General features: G+C 37.9%; 1 protein-coding gene across 2 annotated transcripts in view; it reads right to left on the bottom strand.

Moving 5' to 3' along the window:
- Window positions 1-3,051: 3,051 nt before the first annotated feature.
- Window positions 3,052-20,294, bottom strand: part of LOC311293881 (uncharacterized protein) — a 100,910-nt gene continuing 83,667 nt past the window's right edge. For both annotated transcript variants that reach the window (XM_084414416.1, XM_084414417.1), the window contains exon 4: window positions 3,052-4,153. In XM_084414416.1, coding sequence (XP_084270542.1) covers window positions 3,973-4,153 — 181 coding nt within the window. In that variant the 3' untranslated portion in view covers window positions 3,052-3,972. The remainder of the gene's footprint in view (window positions 4,154-20,294) is intronic.

The raw sequence follows: 20,294 nt of genomic DNA, 5'->3' as shown, positions 1-20,294 counted from the left end.
ATTAAAAAAGTCAGGGTGGACTTAACATGTTGATGACAGAGCAGCACTGTTGAAGCAGTTTAGAAAAATAGGCAGAAGATAATGCATGTGGTAGGGATTTTTTTAATGATAGTAAAAGCATATTCCATATTAAGACGTTAAGACTGCTCCTCTAAACAATTCCCAATCTAGCTTAGTCTGTAGGCCTAACTGTTGATTATTAACTGGGGTGATATTAAATCATGAATATGAAAACTGACATGTTTTTATGGTCTTGGTCTCGACTCCTAAAGACTCGGTCTCGACTCGGACTTGCTTCCTCAAAGACTCGGTCTTGACTCGGACTCGGCATAGGCGGTCTCGTCCCCATCACTATCGACACCATTGCTGAGTATTTTCTCCTTAAAACTGCAGTGAACCAAAGACAGTCTCAAAAACACGCTTTGAAATCGCTGGTGTTTCTGACGTCACAAACTACCAATCAGGTCAACGTGTGATCGTCAACGAGTGGATCTCTGAGCTGGTGCGAGTGAGTGGAGGCGGGGCTCATTTGCATATTCATAGAACCGTGTATACTAAATGAGTTACATTCAATCTATTTTAAGGCATCATTTAAATATGTAATTTCGGTGATCAAAGATGAGTTTTAAGGGATATTTATTGACTAGAGGGGGAGTTTTCTTTTCTTGGTTATGTAAACATTAAGGGAACCTTAAATTTTATCATTTGGCAAACATTATGGGAATGTTCTCTGAACATTCTGAAACAATTCCATAAAAAAAAAAAAAAAATCCAAATAAAATGTTTTTAGGAAAAAAAAAACTGTGTATAAATAACTTTTTTGTGATTTTCTTTTTTAGAACATCATTAAATCCCACATAACTTTTAGCAAAGATTCTATTAATATTACTGGAAGAATGTTTGCTCCTAACCACGCCAGACTGTTGGTCAAAGTTTTGAGAATGCTCCCTGTTAGCGGGGATACAGCTATAGGTCAAACTCTAAGATGTTTTAGCTTGATACATGACAGAAGCACTTCCACTCCAAACTCCCAGCGGATCTCACCAGCATGTAGAGTTCAGTGGAAGTGTCTTCCTTAGCCCCAGGCCAGTATTCAACTGAATTTAGCTGGAGTGGATGAGTGAAGTCGGCTGCGCTCACCTGTGTTCCAACATAGAGCTACTCTGACAAACACAAGAGCTTCTTTTTCAAGCAGAAACTTAAAATCTTCAAAAGAGAAGAAAGTGGCAAGTTTAAATGTGCCTGTGCCAAAAGTTTTATGTGCACCGTTTCAAAATTAAACATTTATACCATTCATTTTCCTTTAATAATATTTGGAATGAACTAGAAATCTTTATGAAATTTCCAACCCGATCTCACGGCAATTCGTACGTATTTTACGAGGTGGCTAATTCGTACGAATGACCTACCCCTGACCCCGCCCCTAAACCCACCCGTTACTGGGGTTTAGAAAAATCGTACGAATTCGCACAAGTGAGGTCGTACGAATTACCCACCTCATAAAATACGTGCAAATTGGTTGTGAGATAGCATTTTAATAGCATTTATAATGATAGAAATCATTGTATTATATGAGTGAAATTTGAATATTAAGTGCATTAAATGTACCTGTTTCTTAAGTTTCATGTTTCAAGTTTAATTTATTTATAAACAAATCATATTTAAAGTATAAAACAACCTAGGTCTAACACCAAAATTAAAATAAACATTCACAAGACGTTAAAAGCACAAGAGTACAAATGGGTTTTCAAAAGACTTTTAAACTCTATTCTGATAGAAAGTGGCAATTTGTTCCATAACTTGGGGCTCTGTCACCCCTGCATTGTAGTCTGGATCTGGGTACCCGCAGTAGATCTGAGCAATCTGACTGGCCTGTGTTCAGTAAACAACTCTGAAAGGTACTGAGGAGCGAGATTGTTTAACGCTTTGTTTTCTAACAACACAATTTTGAATTCAATACGATAATGAATAGGTAGCCAGTGCAATGAACATAAAATAGGCGTAATGTGGTCCCGTTTGTGACTGCCCCTGTGCAAACGGGATCTGTCGTTGCGCATAAATGGTATGTAAAGCTGAGTATCATCGGCATGGCAATGATACGACACGCCAAATCTCCTAAATATAGTACCAATGGGTAGCATGTATAATGAAAACAATAATGGTGCCAGGGTTGAACCCTGAGGGACACCACATGTAACGTGCGCTATAGAAGAAGACTGATACCCTATATTTACTGAGAATCTTCTTTTGGACAGACAGGACCGAAACCAGTCCAGTACAGTGCTAGAATGAATCAGACATTCAAAAGCTACATATAAACAAGAACTGTTTAAGATGAACTGATTCACTAGAATGAATAGAACTTTCCGAAAAGTGAATAGAACTTTCCAAGCCGATTCACTAGAATGAATAGAACTTTCCAAAGCTACATATGAGACATATGAGGTTTTTATAGGACGAACCGATTCACCAGAATGAATCAAACTTTTCTTAGGCTCACGTAAGAGAGAAAGAAAGTTGTTTATCTCCTCTCACTCGGCTGTAATACAAATGTGACATTGAAAACAATGATTGTTGCACTATGATAATAGTTTGGAGAAGCAGCTTGTTACTGGAAATGTACTGTTTTGAAAGCAGCCGATCTTCTGTCGTGTTACTTACTGTAACCTGTGGAGTGTCACCGTCATAGTGTCACACGCTGTCTGAATCATAAATAGCATATAAAGTCAATACATTTCCTTGTTCAAAGACTAGGTGTTGGTGGAAGAAAGAATCGCTGTAAAAGTGAGCTGAAATCACACAACGTGGATGGTGTTGCATTAATAGAAATAGAAGTCACGATTCTGGAGAGCTGTGTGGATCTGTTTACAGGCGCAAAATTAAAATAGCCTACATTAGTTTTATAGGTAGTTGTAAATATACACAAAAAAAAGTATTATTTTGCTGTTTAGTTTTATTCCACACCATTAGTATATTCTGGCAGCTTTGACTGAGATTGAACACTCCATGATGAAAAGACAAATAAACAGCACATGACACCGTTTTTGAGTAGTAAAATATTTTATAGAGCTTTTTAATGGATTCTGAAATTAGGCATTCACAAAGAATGAAATGACACACTTCTTAAATCCACTTTCTCCCCCATTATCTCTGCCTTAATATCGCCGTGCGTGTATAGTTGTTAGATCGTCTACATAAAAGCGTTAAGCGTTAAGCATTAATCGTTGAAACGTTTTCATAGTATAAAAGCTGGTGTTTTGACCCTCATTGCTCCAAAATGATGAATCAGTAATCTGGCTTCCATTTCTTACCTGTAATTCCTCTTTTTATCTGTCTCTCTTTCTTTAATGTCGTCTGTCCTTATCGTCCTGTCTCCTGCTGTCACTGTGAATCAATCACTGACTGCTGTGAAGTTCAGGTAGTAAGTACTGGCTCAAAGGGTACATGAACCAACAAAAAGCCCCTTCTCCCCCTCCGTTCTCACCCTTTCATGATTATGAGACATGAATTACCACCATGAATCTGGAAAATTAAAGCAGAATAAACAGACTTTAAAGGTGCAGTAAGTGATGTTAGCCATTTTGCAAAAAATAAACACTCAAAATGATTCACAGCAAGAGAGTGTTTCTGATTGGTCAACACCTGTAATTCACTTAAAAAGGAAATAATGACAGAATATTGTTTTTTTGTTGTTGTTTTTCTTTTAGGTGGAAAGTTTTTAATTCTCTCCATGGACTATAAATCTGAAATATCAAAGCGAACAGCCTTTAAGCCCACGACATTAATCTTGATTAAAAAACTTGCCTTCTGTGAAAATTACAGAAGATGCTTTAAAAAAAGATAATAAATAAGGGCTCCTCGTCAAGGAATGGATGATGTGCCTCTAAACGGGACCCGGAAGAGAAGAGGCTTGAGGTTGGTTGGAAAACCATCCTTGTAGACTAATGATGTCACGTCCTGCTAATAAAGTGTTCAGAGGAACCAGAAGCATTTCCTGCGGCTCTTCTTGACCGTCTGGAGGGCCTGTGGAGAGTCCTGCTGGCGTGAAGGAGGAAAGACCAGCTGAGGAGAGCTTTGCTCTGATTCCTGCTGCTCCGGAACCTTCCACGCTCGCGTCACCTGACCCTCCTGAAGCCGGAAGTCATGCTCCACGCTGAAAGACAAGGATGTTTACAGCTTTTATTGTGGCACACACACAAAAAAAGAGCATCATAAAAGGATGTTCTTTGAGAATGCATTGGAATTCACATTGAAAAACCTTTAACATCCATGCATAAAAGGTTCTTTACACTGGAATAAGGTTTTTAGACTGTAAAATGTAAAATAGACTGTTATAGATCTGTTCACTGAAAGTCAACTGAAAATGGTTCTTCTATGAAATCACTGCCAAACCTCCCTTTTGGAGCCTTTATTTTTAAAAGCGCAAAGTGGATTAAAGTTTGATGTTTAAGTTTTTAGATTTAGAACTTTCATCTCGTGAAAAGTTCCTGGTTAAGGCCCTGTTTACACCTGGTATTAAGATGCGTTTTGGTCGATCCGATCAAACAGAGTCTAAAACGTTTTGAGCTTGTCCACTTTCCACCACTTCCAGAGGAAGTCGAAAACACATTCGTAGTGTAGTGTAAACGCTCATGTGGTCGAACGCGTTCGAACAGACACAGAAGACTGTCTACTCTCCCACGTTTGGTTTGAAGATGAAAAATGTACCAAGCTCAATGTTCTCTCACCATTCCTGATTTCTAACACACACTCACAGCGTTCGGCTTGTCTTGTGGCTGTCGGAGCAGAAACTAAAGCTGCTGCTCTCCGTGTGTTTTTCCGTCGTCTCCGGTCGTATTCACATGTAAATTGCACAAGCTTATTTTGTCCACTAGATCGAAAGATCTGAAAAAGCCCATACATTTACCCGCCCATAGACCCTCCTCTCGAAGAAATCAGGACAGAAGTGGTTGAAAGTGGACGGATTAAAACACCAGGTGTAAACGGGAATGTGTCTCCCTCGTCTACTTATGATCCGATCGACCAAAACGCATCTTAATACACAGGGCCTAAGACAGGGGTTCCCAAGCTTGTTTGTCAGCCGAACCCCTTAGATGTGAAAAAATTTACTTGCAAGTACCTCCTAAGATTTAAAGGTAATATTTCAATAATTTAACAACACACATTTTCATGTTCATGGGAGACTGAAGTCAGTTACATTCACTCTTTACAAATAATACAAGACGTTACAATACACATACGTAAAGTTGTCTTAAATTGTTCACTTTCAAACATTCAGACTCTCAAGCTTTTAACATGTCAAATCCGCCAGCTTCTATTTTGGCGGAATATTGGTGAAGTTATGTCAACTATCCAGGAAAAGGTTGTAAATGATGCGAATGTGAATTTAAGTATAGTGCACATTGCGTTCCCAAATGAACATTAAACTCACGGCGCTGGGTTTGCGAGAAGCAGCATTTACTGTGGACCGAACTGCTCTGAAAACACGCTTTTATACCACAGTGCCACTGTTCACTCTGAAACATGCAGCGCATCAGCTATGTAGTTCTTTAGTTAAATCACAACCTTTGATTTAATAATCATGTTTCAGTTTTATTTCGATTAATTGTGCAGCCCCATTTATTTGTTTAAATGCAGCTTTTCATCAACTCACGAACCCCCTTTTGGAAACCCTGCATTAAGAGAACGCGCATATGCTGTTGCAGCACTGTTTCTAAACATAAAGCGTTGATGATCTCTGAAAAATGTAAGAGTTTCAGAAGTTTGCCTTCATTATATTTAAAAGTAGAGCTTTGAGATTCTTTAAAATATCTGATTGTGTGTCACAAAGAAACAACATGAGGGTGAGTAAACAATCACAAAATTGTCTTTTCCTTTAGAAATCTAGGGGAAAAATGCCCTCAACAGAAGACATCAAAATAGCTATAGCCTGCGGAAAAATAAAGGCGCATATAAATGCATATGAACGTTTGCCGTTGACATTTTGTCAGCAGCCCAGAGCCTGACAGCTGGGATTGTTGCTGATGATGCACTGGCCCAGATAGCTGGCAAACGCTGATGTGGACATGAAGCAGCTTTCCCAGAGTACGGATAGAGTGCCACTGAACAACACGGCCATAACTCTTCATGCTAAATGTGACTAATGAGATCATTGTTCCTCTTATATATATTTATATGCTCTCAGTTTATTGCAGAGAGAGAGAGAGAGAATTACCTTCATCGAGTGGTACCTTAGTTCCCGTGTCAAGGCACTCACACTCACACACTTCGCCTACGAATTCCCCAGAGAACGCAGATGTCAGACAGACAGGGAACACTATGTGCTTTCCGTAACAATAGCACTTTTAAACCTCTTCAAAAAATCCCTCTTCCAACCTCTTACCTTGCAGTCAGTCTCTCTGCATCGGCTTAAAGACTAAAGGCCTCATGTAGATGTTGTGTTCGCATAAAAAAGTCTTCACACACACACGTCAGGATTTATAAGAAACAAATGTGACTTGAGTTTGCGCACTCTTTTGTCACTGGTGTTGCCGGTTTAACAGCTCAAGTGACAAACTAGGGAATTGAAGATAATCACTAGTCAAAAAATGCTAAAAGATTTATACTGGAATCAATTATAATTGGAAAACAATCCTAAAGAATCCTAATAGGAATTTTCTTGTAGGATTCCAACGTAAGAACAAAAGAACAGCACACTGTCACGATGCTCTCAGACTAGAAGAAAAATCAAGTTTCGATCCTTTCGGTCTTCGCCAGCTATTCAAAACATTACAACTTGAAAGTCATACACCTGAGTAGGCATAGAAGACAAACAAGACAGCAATTAAAAATGCCTTCTGATTGGGAAATACAGGTTTTTTTCTCATTGTTTTTGGAGAGTCCTGTGTCTTCATCAGTTAATTGCTGTATTGATTGTTGTCCACACCCACTCAGGTGTATGTATTTAAAGATTTTATTCTATTATTCAAATATAATTTGAGAGTATTGTGACAATGTGCTATTCTTTTGTTCTTTTTTGAAGGCCTTCTTGGATGTTTTTGGTCATCCACACTTGAAAAAGTTTCAATGGGGTTCTATTATTGAGTGTTAAAGAACCCTATATGCCAAAAAGGTTCTATATAAGGAGAAATATCTTAAATGATTGCATAATACTTTCATGTTTAATGAGTTCTTTTCTTTTATGACATAATCTTTTATGCTTCCGAATAGGATCAAATGTTCTTGTAGGACATGAAAGGAATTGAATGTAGCAAAACAATATTCTAATACAATACATGCAGGCAGAGTTATGATATGAGTCCAAATTATGATAAAAATTCCAACTGTCCTGTACACATTCCTTCAGGATCTTCTTGGTTATGGCTACTTCAAAAAGCACTTTTCTGTCATATTCAAAAGGCAATTCTACAGTTGCAGCTGGTTTTACTAATGAAATCAACTGCACAAGTTTACTTTCATGCACAGAGAGCAATTTCATCTCACCATGTGGATGGAATGAATTTTTCCTCAATTTATAAATGGAAGGTGACTTGGGTACAACTCAGAACTGGGATGTTTACTGCAATCACACCATAGAGAATGATAGAAACGGAGGGATAGATAGATAGACAGATATATATGGATAGACAGACAGACAGAAAGAATGATAGACAGACAGTTGGATGCATGGACGGATAATATGGGGAACATGGCAGAAGCTTGATGGTGCACTATTTATATTTACATTTATATTTGCATTAATCCCAGCCAAAACAATTCCAAAATACCAACCATGCTTTCTGCTTTCATTTTACAGCTTCATGATGAGCCTCATGTGATGTTTCTTCAGCACTCATGAATAGAAAACATGAAACACCCATTAGTCAGCTTAAAACGCGCTGATTAGTACCTGTTGGGATTACTGATAGACTTTTAACACCTGTAATTCACCATTGCTTACATGAGTGCAAAAAAAAAAAAACACATATGTGATTGGTTACAATACTGCAACGCTGCAAAAAAAACACTGCAAATAGAAACAGAAGTAGATCTAATCAGCACTTTTAATAATTAATCACAAAAATCTGAAGTCATGATTATGTATTTGATTAATTGTACAGCCCTAACTTGTGCTGCTTTATGTTTCAGTGAAAACAGTTTGAATTTAAGGAGATTTTTATAGAATGTGCAATTTTATTTTTTTAAACTGTGATTTACATTTTGTCTGTCATATGCAAGTACTTTATTTTCTATCAATCAGCTAGTTACTTAATTTAATATTGAGAAAGTGGGTTCTAAAGCACTGTATAGGATAGTTAGCTTAATAAATGTGCAAACATGCCACAGAGAATCTTTCAAAGTAGCATAATGAATTATCAGTATTTTTAAAACAAGGCCCCAGAAAAAGAACAGAAACTTCAAACCATTGGATACTGATATCAATACTTTTCATCCATATGCATATACATGCTCCTGCTTCTGCAATGCACAAACTTTTGATATGCATGGAAACAAAGTGAAGTTTTATGCATGAGGCTCAGGCCCAGAGAATCAAACCCTCTGTATTTTCACCGACTAGCACTTCCAGCATTTTCTCCAACCAGATAAATCATTTCAGGAAAAAAAGAGACCAGAGTAGCGCTCTGTCCCTCCCAGCAGTCCTAATTACCTCACTTCTGGTCCTGAGAATGGATGGACTAGTGTCTGAACTCGATATTACTTCTTCTACCCCGTTCCCTCACTAACGTCTTTCATTCACACCATCTCGGCCCAATATGATGCTCTTAAGTGCGGCGCCTGGTTCAGAGCCTCTATTTTAAGGTTTTTAAGAAGAGTATGTCTTTTTCTATACAACAAATTACGTACCTCAGTGTGGATTGGAGTCGCACCCAAGGGGAGGATGGGTCTAGTATGGGTGGGCTGAATTTGGTTAAGAAGAATTAACGAGATTTGTCCTAATTTAGAGCATCGTAAGCATCAGTGGGAGAAGCTCAGAGCTTCTCTGGGAATAAAGCATCTCTATAACCGGAAGCCTGAAAAGACATTAGCAGTCTTGAAGGGCGTTAAATAACTTTCCTGCATATTTATGAGCTGGTGGTGTCACACAGGGGTGATTGACATCTAAATTCCCTGGCACAGACATTACAAGCGCATTTAGTATTATGTCACCATCATGTCAGCCTGTCAAATATAGATATCATGTGTCAGAAATGACTTGTGCAGTGTACATCAAATGCTGCAAAAACATAAAAAATAAACCCAAAAAGATACATGAAAACCTTGAAACTCAGAATAGCAGTTGCACACTGCAAAAAGTGCAATTGTTACCTTCAAGAGATATTTGTACCTGATTTAACTTAAACAAATTCATTGTGTTCAGGTTGATTCCGTCATGTTAAATACTACATACATTTTCATAAAACTGTATGCATGGGATACATTAAAGGTGCTCTAAGCGATGTTGGGTGACGTCACCTCTTGTTGAAGTTCAAAGTATTGTCAAACAAAACGGAGGCTAGCTCGACCCTCCCTCCTCCTCATCCCGTCCCGTCCCCTCCCCCTCCCTTCCGTGCTTCCTGAAACAGTCATGAACCATTTAGAAAAACCAAACTGGATTTACCGCCTGGCCAGCGAAAACAGAGCCACCTGAATGTCGGATTGGAAGCCCTTCTGCCGGCGGAGTTCTTGCCACCTTTTGTACGCTTTTCCGATGTAAATTCAGAATTCAAAAAATTAAAATTTTTTTTATATCTGAACAGTCGTTGGTGTACGTTAGAAACTCACATTGATTTCTTTGAAACGAGGCGGCAAAGATGACACCGACACAGATATATATAGATGCCGTGACCTGAAAGTGTTTATTTATAGAATTTGCGGAAAAAGGTAAAGTGTCCGGAATACCGTGATGTCCGAAAATACAGTGAGTACTCTAAAACTAGAGTACTCTAAAACTAGAAAACTGTAAAAAAAAAAAAAAAATCGTATTTTTGTCCCGCCAAAAGCCTTATTTGATCAGTGAGTGATGTAGTACTGTCCTCACTAAAGTCCTTGGTTACCAGTTACTTCCTTTGAACATGGATGTGCATGGTAGAAATCTCGCCTAGGGTGCCAAAAAGGCTAGAAACGGCCCTGTGCGCATGCACACTAACCCCCAACCCCCACCCCCACCCCCAAATCATTCTTGTCGGTTATTGGCTAGAACACTGTTTGTTATGTATCGTGGTCCAGGTTGGGCCAGTTTGTTTTTCTTGCCGTTTGTGGAGCCTGGGCTGTCTACAGAGACCGCGTTTTTTTACAGTGTGTTCAGGGGACAGGCAGCTAGCGGATAGTGAGGAAATGTTTGCTGGATGTGACAAAAAAAATGTTGGCCTAAAAAATGCGTGACATCGCTTAGAGCACCTTTAATGAACTACTAAATGCATTGTATATTTTTATGTTTTTTTTTTTATCAAACTTTGATTACATTTTTTAATTGCAGTAGCCTATATCGTAAAAGCAAAACTTTTATTTTTCAATGTACTTCATTTGACAACAATGCAACAATACTATTTGATACTTTATATTGTATTGAATACTTTTTACACATACTATTAGTAAACAGGTTTTAATTCGATTTTTATGTAAAAATAAGGTGGATGTTACATTAAAAATAAGGTGGATACTGCCTTCTGTTTACTAATAGTATGTGAAAAAAGTATGCAACAAAATAAAGTATCAAACAGCCATTTGTAACTTGAATATGCGATGCTTCGGTGTAATTCGTTTCATTTCAGTTATTTTACCTGTCCCAAATCAGTCCGTCATGCTGCTTAATATTGCAAACTGGCATTTGTTATATTTTTATTTATTATCATAATCACAAACACACCATTTACTGCACTTTGTTATTCATTATTCTTCGAGTTATATTTACCCATAGCAGCCAATGAATCACACATTCACAAAATATAGCGTACTTCCGTATTTGCAAAATAAAGGGGATAGGCTACTAGATACTGTGCAGTATTCAACTTATAGTATTCCATTCTGAACATGGTTATGAGACAATCCTAAGGTGTAAATGGAGAGTTACAAATAAGGACAGGGTAGGATTTCTGAGAGGATGAGCAGATAATGAAAGACTTTCTTGGGGCCTGATGGAGTGTGGATTTGATTCCGCTGTACTGGGTGGGAAGCTTGGCAAAATTGGCTGATGTCTTGAAGATGGAAGGTGGATCACGACGTGAGACTGAAAAGGGTGGAGTGAGACTGTCAGACTGTGAGAGAGATTGGACATTGTAATTATGGTTTAGGAAGAGACCTCTGCAAGGACAACCAATAACTCAGATGCATTGTTGGGCGTTATTGAGATGCGCAATGATTGTGCTTTACATCGCAAAGGTGCTCAAACAAGTTTGTTTTATTTTATTCAGTCACCTCTAAAGTTTCAGAGGAGATGTCAGTGTGATCATATTCAGAAAACATTTATTATCAAATGATTCTATAAATAAATAAACTGCTATCCACATTCACTTTATCGCTCAGTAGTCAACAACCCTCTCAGGTTAGGCAATACTTTATTTCCATTGTCCACATTCTACTAACTAAACATAACTTTGCAACAACATGTCAACTAACTCTCATTAATCAATAAGTTATGACAACATGTGTTTTTACATTGCTTTAACACATCAAAATAAGTTAAGCAATTTTAGACTTTTTTTTCGAGTGTGTCCGACTGTGTTTTGCAGTACTACAAACGACGCCCCTACTAATTACGTCCCCTCCCTCAAGTTACACCCCCTACAGTGCCATTCGGGATGTTATCCGAGCCACTCCCTCTGAAATCGCCAGAGCCTGTCTACGGAGAGCCTGGCCACTCCCTATTAAGTCCGACCGAATTTTGGTTGTAGTTCCACCAGAGTTCCACTGGGGTCTATGGCGCTAGACGGCTAAATGTGTCTCTTTCACCCGATTGCCGTTGAGAGATCTCAGATTTGAGTGTAGGTTTTGCAAGTTCAACATGGGTTATAGGTCGAAAGTTGAATGAACGAGTAATTATGTCCTTTCGATTTCTTACAGGTTGAGTTGTTGTTGCGTTGCCCATAACACGCTAGCATTCTGCTAATGAACGCTGATTGGTCAGTGAAGGACTGATTACGACCAGAGATACCGCTTGATGGCATCGTGGCATCCGAAGCGGGACCAGAAACAAACAAAACAAAAACTCTTCTAGCACGTGTATTTACCTGTGACAGCTGTGTTGTCGATGCCTCGAGAGAAAAGAAAGTGCAGAGCGCGAAAGCACCAGAGTGACTGAAGGATTGCCGTAAAGCAGTATCTCTGGTCGTACGATGTGTATGACGTCATTGACATTTTAAAAGACTTTTTAAAGCAAATAAGTGACACCCAGCAATGTGTCATTTCTTTGCATCTCCTTTCGAATACAACATTCAAATTACTAGACAAAAAATTATATCCTGAGAAAAGTGGATTTTGAGGGGTATAGCGCCATAGACCTCCATTCATCCTGCACTCGTCCTGTGAGCGCCCTCATGTGGAACCAGAGTGGAACTGCAACCAGTTCAGAAGCCGGAAGTTTACTGAGAGTGGAAGTTCTCCCCTTATTAGACATTCTCTGATATCGCTGATGTACTGCTCTTCTTCTACTTCACTTCCCTAGTGATAAGGTGTACAGAACGTATAACATAGATCACCAGATGCCGCCATCCGGATCGTTTCCATCAGTTTTTAATTATAGTTAGATTAATTATCAGTTTTTATTTATTTTAATTATAAAATACAGTGAAATTTATTTTTATGAAAGGGGTAGGCTTAGGGCAAGGTTTAGGTTTGGGGGGTATTGGTTTTTAGCTATAATTACCACGAGCCTGTATTAATTTGATAGTATTTTATTTTTTTATGTTTTACTACTAGCTGTTATTTCATGCTTAATAAGATTCGAAAGCAATATAAGCTTGTCTTACAAACATTTCATACATAAAATATAAAATAATTTACTTCAAAAGATTGTTGTAGTACAATGAAATCCACACTTGATTCTTCGCCGGGAGGTGTAACTTTACATCCGTTATCCTTATGCTATGCATACTATTTAGTGGCTGTTTTGGAATTCATATTACATTTTTTAAATATCTTTTCAATACATATTGTATCTGCACATACAGCGACTTGTTTACATGGGATTAAGCAGGACTTGCAAAAAACGCTCACGCTTGATTCTTCGCCGGGAGGTGTAACTTGTTGTAGTATAGGTGTGATTTACAGGGACGTGATGCAGACAAACCCTTCTTACTTTTTTTATTACTTAAACAAGATTCAACAAATTGTTTAAGTCAGTTTACAGCAGCAACACTCCCAACTGTTAGGTTAGGGTTCGGGTTAGTAGAATAAGTTGACATGCAAAGTTACTTATAGTCAGTAGAATGTCTGTTGGGGAGCATCACAATAAAAGTGTTAGTAAGCAGACAGTCTACTGATACTCTAATTAGAGTTAGTTGACATATAGTTGCAAAGTAACTTATAGTTAGTAGAATGTCTAAAGTGGACCATCGAAATAAAGTGTTTCTCATATTCTTCTAAGACTATATGATCAAATAAAAAATAGTTTGAGCTGCTATTCACATATTCTTGTAATATGACTAAAAATAAAAACTTTAACTACAAAGTAAAATAATTGTCATTATATTCTTCCAAAAGTAATAAATAAATAAATTATTTGAGCTGCTATACACATTCGCTTTAAATAATGAATGTCACCCATTGTCTCTTCTACTTTAATTTCTCCTCAGGAACAACTGAGACAACAATACATTTTTGCCTAGCAGAACATACACTACTCATTTAATTCCGGCTAGATCACACTTGATGGAATTAGAAAGATGTGTGCGCAGGGGCTTTGCAGGACCGTCATCCTGCATCTGTGTGTTTGATACCAGGTGGAGCTGAATAACTGATATCAGCACTGAGTGTTTGTGCAAGTCCTACTTAATCCCATGTAAACAAGTCGCTGTCTGTGCAGATACAATATGTGTTGAAAAGATAAAAAAAAAAATGTAATATGAATTCCAAAACAGCCACTAAATAGTATGCGTAGCATAAGGATAACGGATGTCATTTTTGGAACGACTTACATGTATAATGATTTGCATACGATGTGCTTATATCAGCATCTGGTGGATTTAACATTCACTATATGTTCTACATCACGACAACATTCTTTCCTGTACAGCTCTTTATAATCTCATGTTACTAAATGTGGGGTTAAACTCGGAAATGCACGCTCGCATAGCACTTTTACTATTTCATACAGTACACTACCAAATGTTTGGAATAATTATGATTTTTAATGCTTTTGAAAAGACTCTTATGCTCACGAAGGCTGCATTTATTTAATCAAAAATACTGCAAAAACAGTAATACTGTGAAATATTATTACAATTTAAAATATTTGAATATACTGTATTTTAAAATGTAATTTATTTCAACTTCAGAAATCAGAAATCATTCCAATATGCTGATTTGCTGCTCAAGAAACATTTCTTCTTATTATTAATGTATAGCAGACTATACATACAGTGCACAGTACGCACATTATATGTGCATGGACTTCCCGGATGACCAACTACTGTACATTTGCAGAACTGTGTAATCTATGCGTAATAATATTGTATGGCAAACGTGACTTGATTAAACTTGACCTTCCGTCCCCAGTGTGACAAATGATTTATCAGGCTGGAAAGATGCAAAACAAATAAATGCATGTTTTTCCAAGATGATTCAAATGTAAGAAGCATAAAGAGTAGTATTGCATTTCTAAACAAAGACTCTGTGTGTGTGTGTGTGTGTGTGTTTTCTTGGCATGCTTTCTTGGCATGAATGCATAGTTTACATGTGTGAGTTACAGCCACAACGTCTGATTAGCGGTAATCTCTCATGCTAATCTGTAAGTGAATGTTCACATTTATCTGCAGATTTATGATTGTATTTACAACACAGCTTGAATTCAGAACAAGTGCCTGGCAGACAAGATTTACACTGTTTTCTGCTGATACCGTGATTCGCTCAGGCAAACTATAGCCTGTTTGATCAGCCCGGCTGTGCAGCTCCAGCGATTGCAATGAAGCTAAACTAATGCAAGCAACGCCTCCTGTTTAACCACTCAAATGTTAGTGCATCCACACAGGGTTCTGGTAGAGTCATGTCCAGTTTGCATTGGTGGCGGTCACGTTGGCCGCTTATCTGGCCTTTCGGAGCTGATTTGTAAACTCTGCAATCAGGCCGGAGAGCTGTTTATCAAGACAAACTATGCCGCTTTGAAATGGAAATCTGCAAATCTGTTCACGTCACTCTTATCTGATGGAAAGGAGCATTCATTTGCACTTGAAAGGGCTATTTGATTTCAAGGTTGTAAACAGTGTGTATGAGTATGTGTGTATGTGAGGACAGAGGTGTGCGTGTGTCCCGGCTGAGTAAAGGCGAAGCCGTAGAGCACGAAAATGCCAAGTGTACCCATGGGGACGCCCCTGCCCGCACTAAAACAAGCCCTAGAGGAAGAAGCTTTCTTTTGGATGCATCTTAATTATCGGCTCACAACTGAGCACATTTCTGCACCTTACAGTACAGTGCCGTAGTGGGTTCACAAAACCAAAACTAGTCTAATTATTCATCGTTAAAGGGGAAGTGTGTGTTTTTTCTCTTTTAGAATACACATATTCCACACTCTCAGAAAATAAAGTACATAATTGTACCTTTAGGGGTACAATGGCTTGTCACTGGGGCTGTACCCTCAAGGGTACAATATTGTACCTTAACCTTTAAATATATATACATATATGTACCTTTTAATGCTTTTTGACCCTCAAAAAGGTACCTTGAGGTCCAATAATAAGCCATATGGGGTATGTTAGTGTAGATTGTACCTTGGGGGACAGAAATGGACTCCTACTGTACCCCTATTTCTGACAGTGCATCTTAATATACAGATATTAAGCCATTCTTGCTTCAAATTTCTCCCTAAAAAGTGTAAACACAATTAAGGACTATGAAAATTATATTATTGCAAAGCTCTCTAAAAAAGTAGGATATATAGTATATCCACCTTTTGCCAAATACATACAGTATACTCATGTAGAGCAATACTATATAACAAATACCAAATCTATATAGTAAATCTCAACTGTCAACTGATTTTTTTTCATCACAAAATGTAACTATATCACCCAGCTTTTTGTATTTATATATAAGTATGCTTTATCCGCATACTTGCATAGGGTGATTTATACTATATGGCATCTTAAAGGTAGTGTAGGCAATTTCAGAGAGGCTAGCAAACGCAAGCTAGCTTTGAGAGCATAAGATGCCACCCTCCCTTCAGAGCGTCTCCAAAGCACATGAACACGTCTTTAAAACACACGAACGCACACAGCAGAGTCTGCAAAGTGTCACGAGAGATGGGGGCACATAAAACTCTTCATTGTACCACATGACTGCTGCAGATTCATTTTGGCGTTGATAGTTCGGACCGAATGCAATGATTTGGTCGTGAGACTTCCACAGAAGAAGTACATGTTTTAATATGTAGACCACTTCTGTTATTGATTGCTATCAGGATGTGAAGAGAGTTTCGACCAGTATAAAACAAATTGACTATACCCTAACTTTAACTGACTGATTGCTTGTATCATTGCAAAATGTAAACTATATTATCGCCCAAATCTATAATCTGCTAAATGCAACTGTAAAGAATGAAGATATTAACATCATGATTTTCTGTAAACCTGCTTTGAAACAATGTGTATTGCTGAACAGTGCTATACAAATAAACTTAACTTGACTATCTGTTTGACCAACCAATGTTATTTTTGCAATTCCATAAAGTGGCATAATACGTCACAGAAACTGCACACTTCACCTTTTAAATGTGCATGTCTGCTATTCCACCAATAACAGCAAGCAATGCAGACTAATTTTGTTTTTACTCCATTATATATAGCTAAATGACAACAATAGTCTGAATAAATGAATTATGCATTACAATAACGTAATAAAAGATGCTCCCTTTCATTAAGCCGAAGTAAGTCGACACATTTTCAGCAAAGGATGTGTTCGTTCAGTGCAGTAAGCCTGCATAAGAATGCATTTTTTACACATGAGCATTGTAATGTCATGAGACACTGATTTCATTTTTGGTTGAACGATTCCTTTAAAAGATTTGTTCAAAAACAAGAAGACATTCAGAATCAAAACACCGCCAGTAAAGCACCACACTGTGGGTAACCAGTACTGCCATGAGGGCTTCCGGTTACCCACCCAGATCTTTAACTGCATTGTAATTAGTGGCTACAAATGCTGCTCAACAGCACATTAAAGTGCAAGTGTGCGTTCTCTTTAACTCATGTATATCGTTTGCAGTAAGGATCGTCCCTGCGCGATCACAACGCTTTGATCACCACCCATATCATACGAGCAGTTTATATGATCTCTTTTATGTGAGAAGCTTTGTGCTGAGCGCCGTGACTCTGTGAGGTTTAATGAGATATGTATGAAATACGGGAGAACATGTCGTCCCTGCTTGTGTAATGGCTTATAGTGTTATTGCTCACCTTCATGTTTTTATAATGACTGAAGCTCTAAGCACTCAGAGACAACGAGCCCTTGACAATATTTGGGAAGGAAAATCCCGTGCATGGAAAGGAAGCAAGATGGGGAAAAGTGAAAAACAATCAAAATCGACATCATATTGCATGCATAAAAAGGCATATGTGTCTTTAGTGATTCTGTGATCTCTCTTCACGTTCGCTGTAAACTGCGACTGTATAGCTATACCTGAGGTTATTTCACTACAGTCAAATAACTTTGTTATTTGAAATACTCTTCTTCTCTCTAGTCAGCGACAGACTCGCTCACAGGCGACATAAAGAGGCAATGTTCGGCATGCAGCTGTCACAGTGCACTTCACTTCTCTCTCATCCAAACGCTCTCAGTTCCAGAGGAATCAGAATAAAGCAGCCAAAAACACCAACGTTACTATATACTGACAAACAGACGGCGTTTAAATGCTTAAGTTGTCAGTCGAGCAAGATATGAACCCCTTGGACTACAATATTCTTCCAAGCCAATGTATAAATTATATTATATAAGTATTATGTTTAAAGACTTGACCCAAAAGGAGTCCCTTTCCCGCTTTGAGTCGCAGCACACCGCACGTCACTGCTCAGCACAAACTCTCTTTACAATTATATTTACCAGCGTGTGCAATCTGAGGTTTGCAGTGGCGTAAGCAAAACATCAGAAGTTCCAGTTGAAATGTCAGCACTCAAGAGTTTAGACTGAAACTGATGATAACACAACAATAGTCACACAAATAAATCTCATTAAAAGCATGACAGCCGTCTCTGTCAAATGTTACAAAACACACTGAATAAGTAATAAGTCCTGATTATTTCACAGAAAAAAAATAAAAGTGAGCAGCTCTTCTCAATAATATCTAGTTTACTTGCCACTAAGTGCCTAAAAACAAAACTCTGAAAAGCTCTGAAATTACCAGTAATTTGTCAACTTTGGCAAACCCAGTGATTACCGACCAGTTTTGATTGCAAAATCCATTAGAAGATAATTTGCAGTCTATGCTTGTGTCTCATGCATCTGAGCCGGTTTGACACAATCTCAGTCTACCACAGCTCACACTTTCTATGCACTGATTTACATAAAACTACCACTCCATCAGTCCTATTTCACCTGTGGATTGATGTTCCGTGGTATTCATGTGCAATACTGTGACCTTACTAAAAAAAAAACATACTTTTGCCCCATCAAGACTAAGATGAAACGCTCTCCTGCGCAATAGTTGTGATTGAACAGAGAGTGAGCGTGACTATAGGATAGCCAGCATCTCAATACTCGCTATCACACCGATGTCAATTTCACGCACACGACCTGAACATCACGGCATGCCACTGTGCGTTTCTGTCATAGCAGACTGAGTCAGGAAATGAGACACTTGTTTCGCAGACATCCCTCTTGTGTTTGCAGAACAGGTTAATGCGTTCTGCCTTGATAGACCTCCACACAGGTTTATTTAAATATGGCTTTTCCAATAAAATCACACAGGATTTTCCCCGGGCTGAGAGTAATGAAGTCTCAGCACTCGTGTTTATACCGGTCATCTTGTTACTGTGAGCTGATTGAATTGTGGAGGTACTCGGCTCAAAGCGACTGCGGCGTTTTATTGTCAGTGGACGTTTATGCATGTTTAAGCATTCTGAAATAAATCTAAATTAGCTGAACAAGCTTCTGAAAGGGTGGGTTCATACGAAGGAAAACAACGCTGAAGGGCTCTTTTTTGCACAAATGATTATAATCTTATGAAATTCTCACCCTAAAGGCTGAAAAAATAATCTTAAAGCAAAGAAATAATCTCTTAATGGCCTTCAATTAGACGGGTGAATCTGTAACGATATGAATCATACATCACCCAAAAATATAATTATATTTTGTGAAAAGAAAATAAACATCATTTTTTAAACAAATTTTGCATTATGAGATTATATTCATGATAATTTATCACATCATAATTTACCCTCTACACAGTTTTCAATAGACAACAACAATGTGAAAAAAAAAACATATTCTCGTTACTGTAATGCAAAAGAAGATATTTCTCAAATTACAATAATGAACATTACTGAGGAAATGTGATTAGTGGTCTGATTTTTTAAATATAATCTTATTTTAACTTTACATTATATTACCATTTAAAAAAAAAAAAAAATTGTTGTTGTTCACTGTTTATGTTTATGAATTCTTACACCGCTAAATTGTGAGAACATGAACATGAACAAATGTGAACAAAGCTCAGGACAGCTGACCGTGCAGTGCTGCATCGTCACCAAAGTTTAAGCCTTTCTAATTTAAATATTCAAGCTCAAGAAAATCCTTTACTGGCAAACATCCAAAGCGAACAACCAGAAATCCGCAAAATATTGTTCTCTTTCACGTCTTCTTGTGCTTGAACAGACATATACAAACAAAATGTTGTCAAAATGCCCATCTTGGCAAATATTCCTGTAAACATAGTCAGTTGTGTCTTAACTGAACGTGAACAGTTGAGAAATAAAACACGTGTAACAGTGTATTGGATCCGTGCATTCAGTCTTAAAGTGACAGCAGCCTAATATTCCTGCTGCTGTCTGTGTTTTTAAAGTCAATCAAACAACAAAAGACAAAGAACAATCAGTCATTTATCTTGACCGAATAACTTTTGGAACTTTAATAATGATTAATCTGTTTCATGGCTGGTTAAAAATATTTATGGT

The sequence above is a fragment of the Rutilus rutilus genome (genome assembly GCF_951802725.1).
Source record: "Rutilus rutilus genome assembly, chromosome: 7".
Taxonomy (NCBI): domain Eukaryota; kingdom Metazoa; phylum Chordata; class Actinopteri; order Cypriniformes; family Leuciscidae; genus Rutilus; species Rutilus rutilus.
Note: the sequence above shows the minus strand (reverse complement) of the source record. Positions and strands in the feature narration are given on the sequence as shown.